Source organism: Cydia amplana, chromosome 9, assembly GCF_948474715.1.
Source record: "Cydia amplana chromosome 9, ilCydAmpl1.1, whole genome shotgun sequence".
NCBI classification, from domain to species: domain Eukaryota; kingdom Metazoa; phylum Arthropoda; class Insecta; order Lepidoptera; family Tortricidae; genus Cydia; species Cydia amplana.
In genome coordinates, this window is record NC_086077.1 from 10,062,857 (window position 1) to 10,086,512 (window position 23,656).

The following is a 23,656-nucleotide window of genomic DNA, read 5'->3' on the forward strand; positions in this document are numbered from 1 at the left end:
TTTCTTGGCAGAGCGATGATTTTAAAACAAAAGAAATTCAACCATATTTCCTATACTGTTGATTTCAAATTGAACTGCAGATTCACGTATCAGACCATCAGAGGATAACTGTATTCGTTTGTATCGCGTTAAATATATCTTCGCACAACCATAGAGAAATATAATAAGACAAGAGTGCTCACATCAGTTCAGACTATTAATTTCAGTGTCTACATCTAGCATCGAGTAGCGGAACTATCAGTACTGCTACTTGACAATAGATGTAGCACCGACCGGAAAGTCTTATCTCAACAGCATAAGACTTTCCGGTCGGTGCTACATCTATTGTCAAGTAGCAGTACTGATAGTTCCGCTACTCGATGCTAGATGCTAATAGTCTTTTTGGTACTAAAACTGATGTATGGAGTGAGCACTCTATGTATTTTTTTCTCTATGGCACAACTTAAAGTGTACCAAGAAAATTCTAACATCTGTTATAACTGTTTGCAAACACCTGATTCAGCAGTTAGCGAGTGTCGGGCGGGTCCTAGGTCCGCGGTATCACAGACGGCAGTCAGTGCGTCTCCTCGGCCGCGGCGTGCGAGGCCACGAGGTTCAGCGGGGCTTCGTCGTACTCGGGGGCGCTGCGACCGACCTACAGGAAATAGTACATTATTGCAGAGGCCGGGAAAGGGCAATTCGTGGATGAGTTTCGATTTTGTCGGACAACGCGAAGCGGAGTCCGACAAAGAAGACGAATCCACGAATTGCTATTCCTGCCGAGGCATATATAGTGCTTTTCTCCAAACATGCGAGGAAATAAGGTAAAATAATAATTATTTAAGCATCAAGCATCACTCAAATCGAACCTTCACATCAAAAATGTCAAAAACAATTTCCCTCTAAAATTAATTTTTAAAAGTTTAGGGCACAAACTTATTCTGCCATTCAGTACCATTCAATATTCGTTCATTCAATATAATTGTGCAATATAGTTGGTCAAACCAATTTGTCAGTCAGTAAGAACCAGGAAAACTATACCCATCCTTTTCTTTTGGGTACTAGTACTAGTGTAAGACAAAGACAGTATGATTATCTCTATGTTTGAAATGAGAAAGTCCTTTGACAAACTATAAACTTTATGTACACGGATGAGATCCTTAAAAAAATATAAAAATAATCTTTGATTTTTAAGCAGTATTCTCACGATCATACACGAGCACAACGGTCATGTAAGAACGAGACAAGTAAGGTCGTTTATCTTACTATCTCACTCTATCCTATAGCTTGAAATGATAGCTGATCGGGTCGTGTAGACGCGGCTCGCGGCTATAATAATTGGCTGTTTGCGTTTTTTATTTTTAAAAAGTAAAAAACACTACAGTAATGTTATTACTGTAGTGTTTTTTTCATTCCCGTCCGCTAGAACAGGACAGCGATAGTTTGATTTTTTTAAATTAGAGTTTGACAATAACGTAGAACTTCCCGTACTATTATTGCTACAATAAGGTGAACATTTCCGAGCATATTGGAGAAAACAATCTTATTACCAGACAGTTATTGATATTGTGCTTCTGATGTGATTTGACAGCTGATGGATGTCGCCGTAACAGGATCGCACGGCCCTATCTACATAAGCTGTCAAATTGGAGTTACAAATTTGTTTTAGACTTTAAACACTATGCCGATGGCCCGGCTAGGAGCATGCCGCCAACAAGCCCGGCGGTATTCCCGGTGGGTATTTGAGCCAGCGGGCTTGCATTGCCTGCCAACCAGGTCTGATTATGCCGGTGGCATACCCACGCGGCAAAAACCCGCCGGCTGTGTTTTATGATATAGGAGGCAAACGAGCAGACGGATCACCTGATGGTAAGCGATTACCGCCGCCCATGGACACCCGCAACACCAGAAGGGTTGCAAGCGCGTTGCCGGCCTTACGGCTGTCGGCTGCATAGTGTGTAGGAGCCTTTACACATCAAATGTGACTGATGGATCTTTAGATACAGTGTAGACAGTATATACTTCAATAGGCTACATGACTAATTTTTATGGTATCAATCGATCGGGTTTGTTTTTAGGATCAAATGTCTATATGGGACTCATTGCATTAAAGTAACACAAAAGTCAGAAATTGTAGTCAAAGTCCGACAGTCGCACTTCACTCGCGAAACGCCCTATACAAAACGGCCAGAGGCCGTGACGTCATCGCCCATCTTGTAGTATGGACAAAACAAGAAAATTGCGTTTTTGTCGGTGAAATATTGCGTTTATGTATATAGTTGCTATACAATATTTTTTTTGGTGAAATGTAAGGAATCGAATGGTACCCTTACTTTTATCGTTTTTGGAAGTTAAAAAAAACTTAAATTTTGAAACTTTCAGGTCCTGTAATTTTGTAATTTTTCAATATTTTATTTTAATATCCACATTATTGTGATAAATTGCTCGTTTGCTATCTATTTTACTAGATTTTGTTATAAAATTCAACATGTGTCGTCATCCCTATTGATTGCTTTCAAATACATCCGAGCACGGTGTACTGGCTCCGCGTCGGTGTGTGTACGGGTACACGTTACCTGCGGGCGCGTGTTCTGCGCGTGCAGCGCGGCCAGCAGGTGCGGCTGCAGCTGCCGCCGCAGCGCCGCCAGCACCGCCTCCTCGGGCGCGCCCTCGGCCGCCACCGGAGGCTCCGCCGGCTCCGAGCACGTGTTGGCTCCGCGTCGGGATTCTAAATTATAAAAAAACTGTTAGTATCGTACAAGATTTACAAATCGGGGGTAATTTTCTTGGCTAACAGTTGGCGCCACTGGCTCTTGAGATCATGGCAGCGTTAGTGATTTATGTGGACAAACCGTTTAACCCCACCGTCGCGATATATAGCCGGCAGAATTGTACCTCTGCATCCTATCTTCGCGTTATCGCATACGCGCATATAAAAAATACAGATATAAAAAATGGGGGTTCTTTAAAAAGGGAGTGGACAAAGTTCTAAAGGGTCAGGAACGTGTACGTGATACCTTTGGAGTTGCAGGCGTCCATAGCCTACGCAACGGTAACCGCTTATGATGAAGCGGGCTAGTAAACTTGGATTTACCAATTAAAAAATTTTAAAATTAGACGCGCGGCGGATACAGCCCAATATCAACCTTCATGCATTCCGACAAGGTTTACGATGACGCGCCGCACACGATACACGTGGCGTTCAGGGTTGCTTAACCTATGACCTGAATGAAAGGCGTGGAAGAGTTTTAATGTGATGTAGGACGGGTACTAGTACGTACTGTTGCGCTGCTTGTCGTGTCTCGGGCGGCGGCGGCGCGTGTGTATGGTGTCGCGGCGCATGGCGGTGGGGCGCGGCACGCCGTGCAGCTTGTAGTAGAGCCCGCACGCGTTGCACACCATCTCGCCGCGCGCGTCGCGCCGCCAGATCGTGGTCGTGTGCGTGCCGCAGTTGCTGCACGACAGCTCCACGCGCGCCGCCCCGCGGGACCCCGTCGACGTGTCCGACGCCTCTTGCTAGAGAGTTGGGGACGGTTCAATAATCGAGGCGCAGAAATAAACAGAATTGAAAACGTCATTAAATCGGATGACGTCACCGATAAATCAGTTGAAAAAGAGAACGAATTGACCCAGGCGATTATGCTCGAGGCAAAATAGTTTTAAATTTTAACGTACCGTGTAAGAGTGAACTAATATACTCACGTTGTCCGGCGCGGCTGGCCAGTGCGGCGCGTCGTTGTGCGCAGGCGCGGGGGCGGGTTGCGCGCGCGCCGGGAAGCTCTGCTTCCTGCGCGCCGTGCCGGCCGGACCCGCCCCTCGAGACTGCCATTCGCCGTTCTAAAACAACTCATTATTTGACAATGTTCTACACAACGAGACTCGAAAATGTTGTCCGTCGTGTCTGTCGCCATTTCCATACAGCATTGCCGACAGTATACCATGTTATTTCTTTCTCCCTGGCTTTTGTAAAAATATTGACAGGACAGGCTTTTCTATAAGAATACGAGACATAACGATAAAACCTATGAGGAAGGTCATTATTCTAATTATCATGTCAGTATAATGTCTTAACGATAGCCGGATAAGGATAAAAACAAAGTTCTAGGGCCTCAAGCAAATGTAATTCTGGGCCACCAGGCCACCATGAAACGCTATATATGAAATTACGAGAAGTATGTCATGGAACCCATGGATCAATCTTCCCTACTTTAGTCTTAAATAAATTTAATAAACATTTTGCTGTTTATTTTTTTCTATATTTATCGAAATCGTTCGTCGACAAGGACGTCTCTAATTGGTCATTCGTTAGTCATAAAACAAGTTTCGACGTATCATTAGGTAATTACATAAAATAAGTATCGAGCTACCTATAGAGTCGTTAAGAGGAAATAATATTGTGTTGTTGTCGATGTCAGTAAGGTCTTAAAAGATGAAAGAGATTAGTCAGGCATGCAGTACCGAACAATAGCTACAAGGAAAACTCGAGTACCATAAGGCCATTACCATAAGATACGTGGAGACAATAAAAGACCTAATTCATGTTGTCATCTCGTCGTGAGGACGCGGTGTAGGAGAGTTAGTCGTTTAAATAACTCTGTCAGAGTTGTGTGGTGCTTATTACTTTGTAGTGAAAATCGTCAATAAATAAAGTGAATTTTATATTTTAACAAAAAAGGAAAACGTATATTTTCCTTTACACGTTAGTGGTTTTGTGATAATACGAATATTGTTTTTATTTTTGTATATCTGAGTGTTGTTTGTGATTGTGAAATGTGAACACTGGGTCTGAGAGCGCACAGAATAGTAGTATGTGTATGTTGATAAGTGAAAGTTGTCCTTATGTTTCGTATGTTTATTGATTATTGTTTTACTGTAACAATGGAGTTCTCTTCACGAGTTTTGAAGAGATGTAATTCGACTTTTCCCCCCATAATTTCAATCTACACCATTATTAAAATCTTAAATCTTAGAGCAATTCAATAACGTTCCAATGTTATGACACAATTTCTTATCAACGATGTCCAGGTGCCAGTTTGCAATATGTTGCAAAGTATATGTATAGTCTGTGCGGAAAGAGAAGAGTCGTGAAATGTATGGGATCCAATACATTCTACGGCTCTTGTCTTTTCGTACAGACTCTTATATGTATATATATTCGTATAGTTGATCAAATAGAGAATTGAGCATGCAAAATGCAGATCCACTTTATACATTTCCACTTGCGCTGACAGAATAGATAGCTATAGCGAGTCTGGCCAGATTCATTAAAAAAATAACGATAACCAATGCTTGGTGTCACGCGTCAGCCACAGCATGGAAACGGACACGTAGCTGCGTGGTTTATTATTGCGATCCATTGACATAGATATCTAGGGACTGGCTTTACGGGCAATAATAATGAGGCATGACAGGGGCCAGTACAGCGGTGTGAAATCGCTACAACGCGATTGGTTGATGAGTTCGCATCACGCGCGCGATTGGTTGATGAGTTCGCATTACGCGCGCTATTGGTCGCAACTAGTCGCGTTAGACTGCACGATTGGCTGGAATTCGTGGGTAGCACCGCTGAACTAGTACGATGTTTAGTGCCCCATTAGCCCGTCCTTAGATATTATACGTCAATGTTGCGATCACTTTCGTTTGACTTATCGGGGAAAGAGACACAACAAGACATGGTGATGTGTGTGGTGAACATTGATAAAATGCCTCGTGTAACTGACCGGTGAATGCGCGCCATTGGGCACGGGCAGCGGCATGGGCGAGGTGGACGCCCGCAGAGGCGACACTGTCATCCCGAGGTGCTTGCTGTTGATGAGCCGTTTCAGTAGTTGGGTCGCTTCCCCGCCACGGCCTGTGGGTAGACGAAATCATTTTTTAATTAAAATTTTTAAACTACCTACTATCAGAAAGTTATGTCGCAGGATTAGGACAAGTGACGTCTCTCGTTTTAGTGGTCAATCATTGACGTATATCTCAGGACTGGCGTTACGGGCAATAAGAATGGGGCATGAACGGGGCCAGTACAGCGGTGTGACATCGCTACAACGCGATTGGTTGATGAGTTCACATCGCGCGCGATTGGTCGAAACTAATTGCGTTAAACTGCACGATTGGCTCGAATTCGTGAGTGACACCGCTGAACTAGTACCATATTTAGTGCACGTAAGGCCCGTCCTGAGATATAAGTCAATGTGGCCAATACTTTCTTTTCTGGGCCACCATAGTTTATTTCGGTAAATTATTACAGGCGGCAAGGAGACGTGCTTTCGTGAACGAACTCTCTACCCGTGACTTACTACTCGTGTGTGTGTTTAATCCCCCCCTTTTAGTTTAGAGTAATGCTATGAATTCTACTTGTGTAAGTGTACTTGACGTGAAAATTGTTTACCTAATTCTAATTTCAAACTTTAATTTTCCAAGTTCATGAATTCAATTACCTATTGTAAATAAGTAGCACTATTTTGAAGAGGCGAATTTTCTGAGTTTACTCGTGCGTTATTTATTTAATCTTCTCGAAATCTTGAATTTTAATTTTGTTGTCAATTTTGATGGATGGCTTCTCGAAATACTTTTAAATGTTCTAAGTCACTGATACTTAAGTTTGATATTAAAATCCTTAAAACAATACACTTAAAGTTCACTTTTGGTTGCAATGTCTATGTCACTTAAGTCCCTTCACTTCTCAACTGGAAGGACCACTTTGGTGAAACAAGTTGCTACGTTACCAAACCTTTATTCACATATTTACAGTTTCTTATATAGGCTCTAAGTAATACTACTGTTATCTAGTTTACGTCGGGAACAGTGACATCTTTGGGGTGATTTGGAGATTAAACTAAACATAGTCCATATCGGCTTGAACCACAAACAAGACATCCTCTAGACTGAGCATAGTAACGCTACCCCCTCTGCCACTTATACGGTAGTTTTACTCCATCTTCGAGTCAATCCCGTGCCGTGATTGGTCCGTGTCTTTGAACGGACCAATCACGGCACGGGATTCGCTCACCTCGTCCCCCCGCACCCCCGTATTTTTGGCAGCATCGGTTTCATGAAATAATTGCTCTAAACTCCGTCTAGAGGATTCCTAGTCTATGGCTCTAAGACACCTGCTTACCTGTTTGTAAGATTTTGCTCAAAATAAAATAATAATAATTAATATTACACTCTGAACGACCTAACGAATAAACCTCTGTTTGCGTTAGCATAACTAATTTTATTATGACATCACATCACAAGCCACGTGTGTGTGTTGTGCTTCTTTTGTTTACCACTACAATTCGTTGACACACAATGTTACAAGTCATATGAGTAAGAGCACATAAGAGTGACGAAAGGTCACATTTTAAATACCTTGAATTAATATGCATTAGGTACTTTATTTTCACGAATTTCAACCTGTTCTAAAGAGCGCTGCGTGCATACATTTTCATAAGACCTTGCATCCCTATTGCTTTATATATTGGTGGATTACATATTAGAACAAATTAGATTATTTTCAGAAAATATTTTCATTTGTTGTTATTTAAAGTAGAAACACTACTATGTGTATAAATTATAAACTGAAAGATATAAGCCTTCAGTATGAAGTACATATACTTGGAAAAATTCGACCTATGCCGCTGTGGCCCGGTGGCCGAGACAACAGGCGCCTGCTGCGATAGCAGAGGACGCTGGTTCGATTCCAGCCTGGGGCACTGGAGGCTTGGGTCACTTTTTCTAAGTATATGACATTTATATCAGTTTATATTGGTGGATGTTTTTTTTAACACCATTGGGTGCGTACGCAATATTATAGACGCATTAATACCTAATCTATTCAAGAATTTGCAACATCTACCTAAAGGCAAGTAGGCATAGATGTCCCTGGATATCGTACTGACGTAACGACACTGAGGGTGGATAGGTTATAACACCCCCACAACAATCGAACGTCGATCATATCAAATTAGGTCATCAACCATTAATCGATTATAAGTTGCCAGGTCTCCAGTTGTAATCATGGTTAGCCATAAACAATATTAATGGAAACAAAACATGACACAAATTTTGTTCGTAGAGTCCGTGATATGGAGCTACTAATATGAGTATTATTGTAGGCTTTTTTGACAGCAAATCATCGTAAGCCATTAAAGGGCCGACAACGACGAGGACTTATTGTTGTGTCAGGTACCTAATGAAACTCTTTGTTTCGGAGGAATATATTTTTCTGTTATTCACCATACCAGCTCGAAAAGGCTCTCTTTATACTTCAAAAACTGATGAGAAATTTGCATTTTATACACAAGAATGGCAAAGTAATCTGATGTTCATAGCGCCGTTTCGATCACACAGCGGATCCGCGTCCGTGACCGAAGCCTTACAATTCCTCTGGTTCGAGACCATGTATGCAACATACCATTTTGTCTGTTAAGGGCTTGCCAGAGAGTGTCCTTGTCGCCGTCTCCCTCTCGCTGCGCCGGCGGCAACGACTAGCCGGTCTCGCCTATTACCTCTCCTCTGGGTCGACACTATGAATGCAACATACCATTTTGTCTGTTAAGGGCTTGCCAGAGAGTGTCCTTGTCGCCGTCTCCCTCTCGCTGCGCCGGCGGCGACTGGCCAGTCTCGCCTATTACCTCTCCTCTGGGTCGACACTATGAATGCAACATACCATTTTGTCTGTTAAGGGCTTGCCAGAGAGTGTCCTTGTCGCCGTCTCCCTCTCGCTGCGCCGGCGGCAACGACTGGCCGGTCTCGACTATTACCTCTCCTCTGGTTCGATACTATGAATGCAATATACCATTTTGTCTGTTAAGGGCTTGCCAGAGAGTGTCCTTGTCGCCGTCTCCCTCTCGCTGCGCCGGCGGCAACGACTAGCCGGTCTCGCCTATTACCTCTCCTCTGGGTCGACACTATGAATGCAACATACCATTTTGTCTGTTAAGGGCTTGCCAGAGAGTGTCCTTGTCGCCGTCTCCCTCTCGCTGCGCCGGCGGCGACTGGCCAGTCTCGCCTATTACCTCTCCTCTGGGTCGACACTATGAATGCAACATACCATTTTGTCTGTTAAGGGCTTGCCAGAGAGTGTCCTTGTCGCCGTCTCCCTCTCGCTGCGCCGGCGGCGACTGGCCAGTCTCGCCTATTACCTCTCCTCTGGGTCGACACTATGAATGCAACATACCATTTTGTCTGTTAAGGGCTTGCCAGAGAGTGTCCTTGTCGCCGTCTCCCTCTCGCTGCGCCGGCGGCAACGACTGGCCGGTCTCGACTATTACCTCTCCTCTGGTTCGATACTATGAATGCAATATACCATTTTGTCTGTTAAGGGCTTGCCAGAGAGTGTCCTTGTCGCCGTCTCCCTCTCGCTGCGCCGGCGGCGACGACTGGCCGGTCTCGCCTATTACCTCTCCTCTGGGTCGACACTATGAATGCAACATACCATTTTGTCTGTTAAGGGCTTGCCAGAGAGTGTCCTTGTCGCCGTCTCCCTCTCGCTGCGCCGGCGGCGACGACTAGCCGGTCTCGCCTATTACCTCTCCTCTGGGTCGACACTATGAATGCAACATACCATTTTGTCTGTTAAGGGCTTGCCAGAGAGTGTCCTTGTCGCCGTCTCCCTCTCGCTGCGCCGGCGGCAACGACTGGCCGGTCTCGACTATTACCTCTCCTCTGGTTCGATACTATGAATGCAACATACCATTTTGTCTGTTAAGGGCTTGCCAGAGAGTGTCCTTGTCGCCGTCTCCCTCTCGCTGCGCCGGCGGCGACGACTGGCCGGTCTCGCCTATTACCTCTCCTCTGGTTCGATACTATGAATGCAACATACCATTTTGTCTGTTAAAAGCTTGCCACAGTGTCCTAGTCGCCATCTCCCTCTCGCTGCGCCGGCGGCGACTGGCCGGTCTCGCCTATTACCTCTCCTCTGGGTCGACACTATGAATGCAACATACCATTTTGTCTGTTAAGGGCTTGCCAGAGAGTGTCCTTGTCGCCGTCTCCCTCTCGCTGCGCCGGCGGCGACGACTAGCCGGTCTCGCCTATTACCTCTCCTCTGGGTCGACACTATGAATGCAACATACCATTTTGTCTGTTAAGGGCTTGCCAGAGAGTGTCCTTGTCGCCGTCTCCCTCTCGCTGCGCCGGCGGCGACGACTGGCCGGTCTCGCCTATTACCTCTCCTCTGGGTCGACACTATGAATGCAACATACCATTTTGTCTGTTAAGGGCTTGCCAGAGAGTGTCCTTGTCGCCGTCTTCCTCTCGCTGCGCCGGCGGCGACGAATAGCCGGTCTCGCCTATTATCTCTCCTCTGGGTCGACACTATGAATGCAACATACCATTTTGTCTGTTAAGGGCTTGCCAGAGAGTGTCCTTGTCGCCGTCTCCCTCTCGCTGCGCCGGCGGCAACGACTGGCCGGTCTCGACTATTACCTCTCCTCTGGTTCGATACTATGAATGCAACATACCATTTTGTCTGTTAAGGGCTTGCCAGAGAGTGTCCTTGTCGCCGTCTCCCTCTCGCTGCGCCGGCGGCGACGACTAACCGGTCTCGCCTATTACCTCTCCTCTGGGTCGATACTATGAATGCAACATACCATTTTGTCTGTTAAAAGCTTGCCACAGTGTCCTAGTCGCCATCTCCCTCTCGCTGCGCCGGCGGCGACTGGCCGGTCTCGCCTATTACCTCTCCTCTGGGTCGACACTATGAATGCAACATACCATTTTGTCTGTTAAGGGCTTGCCAGAGAGTGTCCTTGTCGCCGTCTCCCTCTCGCTGCGCCGGCGGCGACGACTAGCCGGTCTCGCCTATTACCTCTCCTCTGGGTCGATACTATGAATGCAACATACCATTTTGTCTGTTAAGGGCTTGCCAGAGAGTGTCCTTATCGCCGTCTCCCTCTTGCCGCGGCTGCGGCGACGACTGCGCCGATCTCGCCGACTGCGTTTCCTCTGGGTCGTCCTGCGGAAATAAACCGTAAAAAAAATAATACAAAAAAAACAAATGCGACTTTCACATTTTGATAAGGTTACGCAATTACAGCATTATGACAGAAAAAATGTTACAATGAACACATGGAAATATACATGACCGGCATTTGTAGTGGTCCAGTATTCTAAGAGGCATATAAGAAATGAAAAATATTCGGCCCCATTTTAGCAAACTAGAATTAAGTTCTATGGAGAATTAAAGTGAAATTGTGTGAAAAGTCTAATCCTAGATTACCTACTTCTTTGGTTAGTAAATCCGAATAATTATATAAAGTGTAACAGTTACCTGCGACATCTGTGAGATATCCATCTGCAGCCGGTCGGGGTCGGAGCCGCTACTGCTCTGGCTGCACTCCTCGTACACCGACGAGTCCCGCGACTTCTTGTTCCCTGACCGCCCGAACACGTGCTGCTTGTACTCCTCGGAGAAGTTTGATTGCTTGTGGCTAAGCGCTTTGTGGAAGTACGAGTTTTGATGCTCTGCGGGCTCAGTTTGGTCGACAGGCTCGCTCTTAACGCCTCCATACAATGACAAATCCATTTCTTTATGTTCCTGGTCCTCGTGGCTGCCGGGACTGGGCGCGGGCAGCGCGCTGTAAGCATTGCTGTACTGCTCTTCCGGGTATTCGTGCGTGTAGTTGACTTCGTTCGGGTTCGACCGCTCGATAACGGTTGAATAATTCGGTGGATATTTGTGAGATTCCTCGTTCTCTCGCTGTGCTACTGCTACGGCCTTGCTTATGATGTCGATGACGGCATTACAGTGCATCACTTCTCTCGCTCGCTCCGAAGGCGGTAAGCTCGGCACGCTGTTGAAAACTATATGATGGTCCTCCGCGGCTTTAACAGCGTATTTGTTCGGGTCGTAATTTTTAATTTGTAAAAGTGTGACCGCCGCCTGCCGGCTCTCCAAGTTCTTCATCTCCTCCGTAGAGTCCGGCGACCCGGTGTCGTATTTGTGTTTGTCGAGCAGGTACTCGTCATCGTTTAGCGGCTTGATGATCTCCTCTAACTTGCAGGCGGTTATGTTCAGGATGTCCTACAAACAGAAGCGAACAATAGCTGAGCAAACACAGTCTATATTAGGTGCACGATAACGACGCCGTGAACCAATAAACTGGCTCATTTCACGACGGGACGTGATATCGCTTGAACAAACTGATAAGATAATAAACACACAAGAGAGCGAGGTGTTTTTACAGTAACGATTCAATAATCGAGGAAGATGTACTACTTTACGTTATTCAAAGTGAGTAGTTGTTAATCGGTGGCCGCGTGTGTTTGTGTAGTTGATTATTACTTATTGGGGTTCTTTTGTTGTAGGTGTTAGTGATATTAGGTTGCGTCACGTCGGGGCTCGCGGTAGCGAAGAGCAAAGAGTGCGATGTGCTTGTAGTGGACGAAGACAACGTGACAGTCAATTGTTCGAAGCGGGGAATCTCCGCCATACCAGATAGCTGGCCGGAACAACTGGCCGCGGTAAACAAAGGTATGTCCTAGTATAACGTGATTCCGTGCGCTGCGCCACACCTTATTATTGTACAGATAACTGGTGCATCACAAAAGATACGCTTAGATTAGAATCGCGCTTGTCAATGTTTTTTTAATCGGTTCTCGGAAATAGTACTTGATGAATTTGATGATATAATGATATTATTATTGTCCGTTTAAGTGCAATAATTACCGGCCTAAGAATTGAGTTAGGGATAATTGTATGATTTTTATGTAGGTACTTGTTGTGCAATAAAATATTCAACGCACATGAGAAATAGCATAAATAAAACTGGCGTAGACACAGGTAGAATATATAACTACGTTTAAATTATTGTCTCCTATAATCCTATTAGTCATTCGAGACAAATCACCCCTATCGTTTTTTGAATGGCGGCAACGAGGTGAGTCGTCCATAGAAGCCGGGGCTTTATTATTTATACTATCAATTGCCTATTTCTAGTCAACTGAGCACTTGAAGTCTTGACATTAAACTCTGGCATGCCCATGTTGTTTTGCCTATAAATGACGTCAAATACATAATTAAATGAAAAACAAAAGAACGTGCATTGCATGTTGTGTCATCAAATTTCGACTTTTCGAGCGCCATTAAAGTTCGACAACTTTATTTTTCTTAATATTTGAGCAAAAAAAAAGATAAATCATTGTCACCTTGTGAAATATGGTGTAATTTTTAACGCCGTAAACTGTAGGGTGACTAAATTGCATTTTAGTTTGGGACTTTGATGCTAATTTTAATAATGGGATGCCTCGGCATTCCCAAGCACGCCTCGGCATGCCTGAGGAAGCCTAGGCAATATGCCGAAGGATCCCTTGCCGTACCATTCCGATAGTGCCGATAGTGGTCGCTGGGCCTTATTTATAAAGTTGTCTTGTATCTAGTCTAGATACAGTCCAGACTAATACGAAATTAAAATTAATAAATATTTTTAACGTTTACACTAAATAAAACAGCATTTGGTGATCGGCCTTATCGCCAATATGTGTACGAACATGAAAATGTATTCCATCTGTTGATAACGTGTATCCGATAGTTATCGTTATCTGAGATGATGAATTTCTTCCCAAACACTGACTGTTGGTTCTGGGTAGAGCGCTTCCACTTCAGATACTTTGTTTATATAGTATAAGACGACGATACACTGATAGCATACGAGCGTTGATAAAGTTATGGCATAAGATAGTGTTGCTTTGCTGTAAATATTGTAATTCAAGCGCCTTTATTATCGAATATTGCAGTGTTACTGCATAAAACCCTGAGTAGGTTCCAAATTTCATTACAAAAATAATAATGTTATATATTTCAATTTAACATAAGCTAACCAGATACAGGAATAAATAAAGTTTGAGGCACTGATTTCCGATTAATGCCAAACGAAGCGTCACTAATATCAATAGAAATATTGCGGTCTTTCCTGACAATGACAATATGACGCTGTAAGTAGCGTACCTACAGCGTACACTAGAAACTAAGACCATTTTATAACGTTTCAGACAGCCAGGTGCGGATAACACTATTCAACAACAGTATAACCGATGTGACACAGTTCCCTGCTGCGCCGGGCGCACGCGTCGCGGTATCTCTACGGGCAAACCGCATTGTTGAGATACGGGACGACGCCTTCAACAACATAGAGCGACTGTTCTTCTTGGACTTGAGCTATAACCGCATCACAGGTACAACACAACAGTATAACCGATGTGACACAGTTCCCTGCTGCGCCGGGCGCACGCGTCGCGATCTCTCTACGGGCCAACCGCATTGTCGAGATACGGGACGAAGCCTTCAACAACATAGAGCGACTGTTCTTCTTGGACTTGAGCTATAACCGCATCACAGGTACAACACAACACTATAACTATAACCGATGTTACCGATGCGATGTGAATTAGTTGCCTGCTCGCATCAGGGCGCACGCGTCGCGATTATTCTACGGGCCAATCGGACAACAACAACAATACTAAAATGTATGTATTTAATGATTGTTAGCTGTTATATGTCACAATACCTTTAAAGTTCCTCAATAAATCAGCAATGACGTAACAAGGCAAACACTTCAACACTTATGTTTAATTTACTAATTATAGTATTTGACCAAGGTTTAGGGCCATCATTGTCAAATTAGGAATTAGTAAACAGTAGGTTTATAATTACAGTTCGCTACCGCGTACTATTTATGTTTATGTGATTTTGTGTTTATTTTGGGGAGTTCTTTTAAATTGGCTCTTAATCTCGTAATACCCGTTACTCAAGTACCGTCAAGTGGGGGTAACTGGGGACAGGCGGTCTACCGCGAATATCAAAAACTCAATATCTGCCTCTCTACCGCTCAAATATACAGGAGTGATAGATGCAGATTACGAATTTTCGATTTTCTGGATAGGCCCTGTGAGGGGTAATTTAGGCTTTTTTATTCACTATGAACTAATCTAGCTAGTTGAAAAACTTACCGTAAGGACCTGTTTCACATTTGTTAAATGTCAAATACTTTACTCAGACGTTGTGAAACAGGCTCTTAGACTGGTAAATCCTGATTCAAAGATTGTAAAACGTACACTGATATCAGTCACTTGCATGTAATTGAGGAATATTTCCTTTGTATAATGTTACCCCTCCTGTCCCCAGTTACCCCACATGACGGTAATGACATAAAATGTTCGCAACATCTGCATTGAATGAGTAAATTGAGTAAGCTAATCAAACGAGATATGCCTACTTTTGAAATATACTCGTACCTATTTTATTTGGAATTTTGGAGATATGCAAGAGACCGGGTTACATCATACTTAAAATATTAGATAACTAATCTCCGAACAATTCAGTGTAATCACTTCAAACACATACATTTTAGTAGGCTAGCGTTTCAGAGATTTCATTATCTACAACCTATGATACTACTGCAGAGACATACTTAAAATAGATCACCTGAGTCCAATTTTTATCTTTTAGATATAGAACATTAGTGGAAGAGTTGTTTTAAAACAAATTCAAATTGTTATTATGCGTTTCTGGCTAGAGTTTCAATCGATTTTGGAATAGTAGACACATAGGTAGATAAATATTATTTTATAGTTTCGCGTCAGTATATTTTGTACATCATAAAACTCCCCTATAACACAGAATAAATAATAGTACTTGGTACAGAAGACTTACTCTCTAACAAAACGCGTCTGTTACGATCAGCACAGATATGGCCGCTAGGTGGCGACAGCGCCACGCGCGGTTTATGGCTAGTGACCAAAATTGGTGTGGAACGGATGTACTTTTAGCTACCTGTAGCAAAGCGACGAAATCGCGGAGTGAGCCACGCCTGCTTATAATAAAAACATGCCATATTATTATGTAGTAACACTAAGTAACTACCGACTAACATTAAGTATTCAATTCAAATCATAACAATGCAATTATAGTATTGACCCTAGGTCAAGTCAGCTTCATCATTCCTGATTGTAAATATTCTAACATAGAATTTTATATTTAAGTTGTCGGACATCGACCTCTCTGTGATGATATTGATGACCAGAATAGATATAGCGAATAACTTATTCTAAATATAGACCTTTATTACCTACAAGTAGGTACCCCATAATATGTACTACAGTGGCGTGGCGGCTTTAAAATTATACTAAAAAGGCTACGTCACACAGCCGCGTTTTCCGGGCGGGGCGTGAGCGGGGCGCGCCGCTTTTACATATAAAACGCTCAAGCGCCGCTCACGCCCCGCTCACGTCCCGCCCGGGAAACGCGCTTGTGTGACGAAACCTTTAGTTGGATTTCAAATTAGCATTTTTTCATTGTCGTTCGAATTTATTTAATTTTGACTTGTTTTATAATGATTGCAAATCCACAATAGCCCATTGGCGACTTTAGGGTTGTGCTTGGTGATTTTGTCCTATAATTAACTGAATCCTTTATATTCTAGGCGAAGTACTCCGAAGCGAGATATTCCAAGGGCCCTACAATGATGGAGTGTACGCCAACATCGCGCTGGAGACCCTCGACCTTGCCCACAACGAGATCCACTCGCTCGACCGCTACCTCTTCCAGTACACGCCCAATCTGACCCGGCTGGACTTGAGTGACAACCCTATTGAGATACTCGACCATGTCACTATACTTGCGCTGTCGAGTGCTACTCAATTAGAGGTAAAAGGACCGATCCAAAAGGTGCCAAAAGGTTGTTTTAGATATAATTCGCGCTCGACTAATATCTATTTCTGAACCTAAGTTTAGTTATACAGACCCACTTTAGCAACGCATCGGAATTAAGAAGGCTAGGTATATTATTGTAGTAATTTATTGTATGTGAAATTTAATAGTTCCCTGTTGAGTCACTACGTTACGTTAATCAGTCCGTTACCTGTGGTTGGTACAACCGGACTTTAATCCAACATTTAAAGCATAAAAATAAGTTACAGTCAATTTATAACTGCTCTGTTATCAGAATTTACACTACATTTTTAGACATAACCGTCATCTTATGCAAAGTAGTGGCCAACCGATGACCGTTCTAATCTTACACCGAAAGCATTTATGTAACGCCTCTCAATAACTAAGATAACCGCTATATAAATCGCCTGTGCGCGTCATCAGATTCGCCAATTTACATATTATTACGCATGGGTTTTTCCACCACTGTAATAAGTAGCCCAACGTAAACATTAATATAATTATATTACACTTAAGCGAATGATAAGTACGATTGTGGGAGAGCGAACGACCTAAATGACCCTAAAAGTTAAATATACCTACAGAAGCAGAAAAGAAAGTTTAATTTAGGTCAATTGTATATATACCTGCTAGACACTAAGTCACCTAAATGCTTATTATGTATGTATTAAAGTGGATACATAACGACGTGTGATACACTGGTAAAGGGTATATAAAGTATAGTATTTTTTAATTACCGGCAATATTTTGCGATGTAAATATATATTTAGGTCATGGAAGCGAAAGACACGGAAAGCTGACCCCATCACCATGTTGGATATGTCATATATATATATAGCTTGGAAGAGAGAGAGAATATACAGGTTATACTGAGCAACTTTTACCAACCCCTAAATCGCGAAATAGTAAATCCTGTATAAGTAACAAAGTGAAAGAATTTAATCATAAGATAATTAGTAATTACGCAAATAAACCGGTCGCCTGTTTTCATCAGACAGGTGCATCCACGTCAAGCTACAAATAGGCAATCATATAGTGACACAAATAGCGATACCTGACCTAAGTAAACAGAAATAATTATAGCTTTTTAACTCCTTTAGGTATAACCACGGTAGGGTTCGGAAAACTTCAGTTATTATGACGATAAATGACTAATGATATATTTCCAGGTCCTCAACTTGTCTGGCACGGGCATCGACGACATACCCCTGGACGCGTTCAGAGGTCTCCTGAACTTGCAAATGATAGATCTGTCCAACAACAAGTTCGTCACGGTGCCCGAGAGTCTCAGTCTCGTCGGCAGCACTTTGAAGTATCTCACGTTCAATAACAATCCCATAGTCGAATTGAATGACGACAGTTTTATTGGTAAGTGTATACACATACCAAGACCAAGACTAAAGAATTTAGCATACTCTAGTGCTATTTTAAAGAAAACGCTGGTTCTAAGGCATTTACTATTTAGTACAAGATAATCCAGGCTTAACAGATTAATCGACATCACGTGTCACACTATCTTTACTTACTTATTTCGCTTCGTTGCGAAGATCAAAGTTTAGTTATACATATGTCGCATTGGCAAAAATTGCTAAGTGTTATTAGCCTACAGTTCGATTGACTTAGCTGGAAAAAATTGAACGTTGTTTAAAAATATTTTGTTAATGAGGCATTAACATAAAAATAAAAATAGTTAATCTAAATATTCTAAATATTATATTTTCCGTCATAACATAACGCTATCGTCCGCTATGTGATAATATAAATACCTATCAAGCAGACCTAGCAGAGACATCCCGCGGTTTCCAAGAATAACCTCATGACCATATCTCCGGATAGCAGACAAGTAGTATTAAAGGTTAAAGGGCAAAGTGTCCAAAATGAACTGAACAATTTTTTTTCTAAGATGAATAACAGAGCGTGTCAGGTACTTCCCCGCTTATACGTACTTCTGCTGTTGACTATATACTGTTCGAAGCCTTTCGTCTTTAGGCACAGGGGGCCTAGCAAAGATGCCAATCGTTTGCGCCGATAGCTAACGAAACGCTAATCAGTCGCACTGATATGGAAGAGTGGGACATTACCATTTCGTTCGCAAAGGCGCAAACGATTCGCATCTTGGCTAGGCCCTCTGGAGTTCTAGACGATAAAATGACGCCCAGCCGAGTTGGATATATGACTTTACAGAATACTTTATCTTTCGCTAGGTTTATCAAACTTATTCGAGTTGGAAGTTGGCGAGAACCAGCTTTTGGAGGAAGTCAAACGGAGCACATTCACGCCTCTGAAACGGCTGAGGGTGCTTCATCTGTGTCACAACCCTAACCTGAGGTTCATCAGTCATCTCGCGTTCCGAGGACTCAAGGACAAGTGGACTTTGAAAGAGGTCGGTAACCTTTTTGCAAGCATAGCGAGTGCACTGTAAATTTCTTCCTCCGTGTATGGCTTTGAATAAGTTTCTAGATGAAGTTTTTTCAAGGACTGCAATGTCTGCATTAGGTATGGCCGGTATGGTGTTCCTCAAAAAGTTTTGTGTAGGTATCTATACTCAGGGTTAGGAAAGTGCATGTGACAGAACATTCAAGAGTCCATAAATTACGTAAGCAATTTTTAACACCAAGCGGTCGTACGTTTGTTTGCTGCTCGCCGGCAGCGGTAAATAAAAACAACTATGATAAATTTATGTACTGACAAATGAGTCCTAAAAACTGATTTCTTCATAAATGATAAAGTATAACACACATATAGTATGCAATGCAGGTCAATCTATTGTAGAATCGGTAATTCCCACGTTAAATATCATAAAGGTTTTTTTAAATTCAAAATGATAATAAGTCAACTTGGACGTTAAATTATACTACTCCAGAGTCGAATTTAATTTGCTCACCGCGAGGCCATAAAAACTGCTTTGGGGCGGGGGCGTGGCTGATTCCGAAATAATAATCATAATAATCGCGGAAAATATTTCATTGGCGACCGTATGATAGTGACTAATAACCAAGATCATAATGCATACTTGAAACTCTCAACAAAGAGATTATGCAAAAGTGGAAAAAAAAACTCTTGCTTAAATCTTAATTAACCCCTTAATCATCAAACGACAATATCGTAACGTAATGTTATAATTTGCCTTTTCTTTTAAGAGTTATCAGACACGGTGTTGACAATGTATGTTTGTTTTTTCTGCACTGAGAACGCAACGTTGTGGTGGTGTAATCGGCAATTTATCCACATTTAAATTTGCTGATAATACGCTACCTATTTTAAAATTCAAATTATTACTTTTTTATGTTAAGTTGAAAACCAACACAAACGCATCCAGTTCCGTAATCATAATAAGCAAGGATATCGAAGCAACACTACTGATTGCATTGTGTCACGGATATAAGCAGTTCTTACGCTATTGCTATTATAAAAGGTTGACTAATGCAATTAAAGATTGCTTAGACAGATATCAATCGAAAAAAGCTAGGAAAATACATAAACCCAAGTTGAATCGATTTTTCATCCTCTTAAGCCTCTAGAAACTTTATCAAAATAGTTAGAGCCGATTTAGAGAATGCATATGTTACTTGTTTAATATTACAATTTGAATGGACAAATAACTTGCTCTAACTACATCACATACATAATCATCATGTTATAAAATGTATGCAACTGAATTTGGCCCAGATTGGGATTGCTTACTTGACAGCTCAACAGAACTGGGTCGTCTGATTAATCACTACAGTGTTTTGCTTGTTTAGTATTAATCAATATATGATTGCAAAATCCCTTAAATGGACCGAAATTCTTTATCACTAAGCCAATTTGGTAGTGAAGAAGTTAATAAAAGAGTTAAGTATGTTGTTGCCAAAAGTTACCCACAAAACAAGCCTATTTGAGCTTTTAGAGGGATTTACCATTAAATGGTCCTACTTTGCTCCTTACCCACATTTCATGGTAGTCAATTATGCAAATATTTATTTATTGATATACAATAATGTTTGTATTCATACTTGAATGGATAACGAAAACAGAAATTATAGACAACTGCACAAGAGTGCTTATTATAAGCAGACAATTAACATTTTTTATTCAAATTAAATTTAATGACAACTTATGCAAATTAGTTGCCACAAGATAACCATTTTTAAACGTAAGATTGTTGAAATTTAATGATCTTATTTACACAGGTATACCTTGATGACAACAATTTGAGTGAGCTTTCTACAGACCTCATGCCATGGGGTAAACTAGAAGTTTTGGGCATGACAAATAATGACTGGTTATGCAACTGTGATTTGGCAAATATAGTGACTAAGCAGGAAGCCGGTACCAAGTTTAAGTCTGGGGAAATACCTTAGTAAGTATAAATAAAACATTCTAGAATTGTATGTATCTACTCCATATTGAAACAGCCTTTCCTTTAACAAGCTACATCTTAAAATATGTTGCATCTAAAGCCATGCTATTGAGTTTAGCAAATAGGGTCCAACCTGTTTAATCTTATATTCTTCCCTAAGCTACATCTATATGTACATACATATATTATATGTAAAAGTACATTAAAATCAAATAGACAAGTTTGAGCTGTGAACACAATAACAAGATCTTATTTTATTGAAAGCTATAAAACTAGTAGTTAAAAGACTAGTTAAAAGACTTTATGACTAGAGCCAGTAATAAATCCGAGGCTTATCAAGTCATCACCATTTATTACTTGTCCAAGGAGATGATGTCCTATGACCTATTTTGTTCAGAGAATACCTTACCTTGAAAATAATTCTTTTCTCAGTAATAATCTAACTTTATTGCACCAAACAAATTACAGATTACTCCTTTGTATTTATATTGTATGTCTATTTCTTAGGCTCATTGTGATACTTAAAACAGCTCTATTGATATGCTAAATAAATATTATAATTATTGTGAGGATGGAATAGATAATACAAAGCTTTGGAATTTATTTTTAATTATTTTCACTTTCAATTTTTTTTTCAGTTGTGCAGCCCCAATGAGATTAGCTGGAGAGTACATAACTAACATAACAGGATTCTGTCCAACATTAGACTCAACACCTGAGTCAGCAAAAAATAAGAAATTCAGCTTTGGCAACTTGCGACCTAAACATCTACTGTGGAGCATTTTTGGAGTGGCCATGGTAGCACTATTTGGAATGCTTCTTGGTTTACTAGTGAACACATTGAAGACATTTTACAAAACGAAAGTCAAAAGTCAACCAATCAAATATGTCAACATCAATGCTGATTCCAGCTTTGCATAAAATTGTATTTTCATTTATATTATGTATATTGTAAAGAAATTTTAAAAAGATAAATTATTATTAGCCCATAATTAATACTGTACATAGTTGTTTTTGTTTATAATTCAAATAAAGGTGCTAAATTCAAATTTGTTTATCAACTCACCTCTTTTGGGCCTGAAAGTGAATTGGCATACTGAAGGAACTGTTCCAGAAGCCTTTCTGATTTGTGTGACAACTCTCTGAAGGTGTGGAACTCATCAAGCTTGTGTGCACAACTCCCACACACCACCTGGGGGAGCAAGTCCGCCGGAGATACCTAAAAACAACATTCACATCAAACAGTTGCTTCAAAATATCACTACAGGTGATGTGGCCAGTGACCTTTCCCAAGCATAACATAATCACAGCTGATGACTCATACCCATTAGTTAGTAATCTGATAGTAAATGACAACAAAAACTCTCAAACTTGTTAATGAGCAATGCAAGATAACAAACAAGATAGAATGCAGTCCCCCTGCAGATTGATTCCCTTTAAATACACTTCTATATTTAGACAATATTGGAATCTTAAAATAGCTTGGTGTATAATGAAATAGGGGGAGTGCATGCATCAGAGGTGGATCGTGGGGGCCGCGGCAGGAGCGGGCGGCCGCTCGCAAGAGCGCGCTCCGCTGGAGGCGCGGCGAGATCACCGCGCTCCTTTGTTATCAGCCGCGGCCGTGGCGGCTCACGGCGGCTGCCACCCGCCTCGCCTATCACTTCCACGAACCACATTAGTCATACGCTCCGCCACTAAACGCGTGGGCCGTAACATGATATCACAATGCGAAAATACCCAACACCCGCGAGAAAGTTAATGGCGCTTATCAGCTTCCACAATCTCGTACGCTTCTGCTAGCTAAACTTTCACACGAGAAAACGGTCCCTTCCTGGTGGTCGGGACTTAAAATAGTACAAACATGCTTACCATTATGGACAAATATGTCATTATCATATCCGAAAGTCGAGATTTATCCTTATCACGGTCGAATATTGGAAGTTTAACATCACTGCAATTATCGCCACAGAATGATAAACAAAGGCGACACACTGAATGGAACTTCGGCGGCAAATTACACATATTTAGAAATCAAAACACAGAAAGGCAGTCACAATGAAAGAAAACATTTAGAAATTAATCGACTAACTAATACAAAAATTAAAAGATTTTGTTGAAAATATAACTCAGCATGCGACGATGTAGAATACACATCGCGATTGTCAACCAAACGAGCAAGCCACACACACATATGAAAATCCCATTGTTTACAGTGACGCTGATTACTGAGCGTGTATGCGGATGAGTTTGTTCTACTTGTTTTACTGATAAAATGATAACATTATCAATTTACTATCTGCCTGAGATTCTGGGTCTAGACTGTAGGGATTTCTTCTAAAATGGACTCAGAGTTTTTGAATGTATATGTTATAATCAACTATTTGTCCAATATCCTTTAAAATTCAATGAAAATAGGCAGTTTACGACTGCTTTATAGGTCGTTATCAGTAAACGAAATCTCAGCTATATTTCAAGCATACTATTAGTTGATACTCAAGAATTACATGGAAAACTTAGTTTTATTATTATTTTAAGGATGATTTTGGAGCAGCAACTTAATAAAGTCTTTATTTATAATGATTATTATAAAATGTAATGTAGTTAGTTAGTTTTCTTTGTTCATTTAACTAATATGCATTGTTTGACAGAGTATCTTAGGTTGGCAACATTTCAAGTGA

At 41.6% G+C, this 23,656-nt stretch overlaps 2 protein-coding genes across 2 annotated transcripts; one reads left to right on the plus strand and one right to left on the minus strand.

Annotated features, from left to right (window-relative positions):
* Positions 1 to 485: 485 nt before the first annotated feature.
* Positions 486 to 23,281, minus strand: LOC134651125 (uncharacterized). The gene is made up of 9 exons (XM_063506141.1): positions 22,848 to 23,281; positions 22,042 to 22,194; positions 11,237 to 11,989; positions 10,810 to 10,921; positions 5,700 to 5,830; positions 3,682 to 3,816; positions 3,261 to 3,495; positions 2,556 to 2,707; positions 486 to 634 (listed from the first exon to the last, which is right to left on the minus strand). The coding sequence occupies exons 1-9, from the start codon at positions 22,998 to 23,000 to the stop codon at positions 554 to 556; spliced, it is 1,905 nt and encodes a 634-aa protein (XP_063362211.1). The 5' UTR covers positions 23,001 to 23,281; the 3' UTR covers positions 486 to 553.
* Positions 11,963 to 22,024, plus strand: LOC134651161 (leucine-rich repeats and immunoglobulin-like domains protein 3). Its single transcript, XM_063506198.1, has 8 exons — positions 11,963 to 12,199; positions 12,274 to 12,439; positions 13,957 to 14,139; positions 16,386 to 16,609; positions 17,803 to 18,001; positions 18,838 to 19,016; positions 20,806 to 20,975; positions 21,614 to 22,024. The coding sequence occupies exons 1-8, from the start codon at positions 12,176 to 12,178 to the stop codon at positions 21,894 to 21,896; spliced, it is 1,428 nt and encodes a 475-aa protein (XP_063362268.1). The 5' UTR covers positions 11,963 to 12,175; the 3' UTR covers positions 21,897 to 22,024.
* Positions 23,282 to 23,656: the final 375 nt, after the last annotated feature.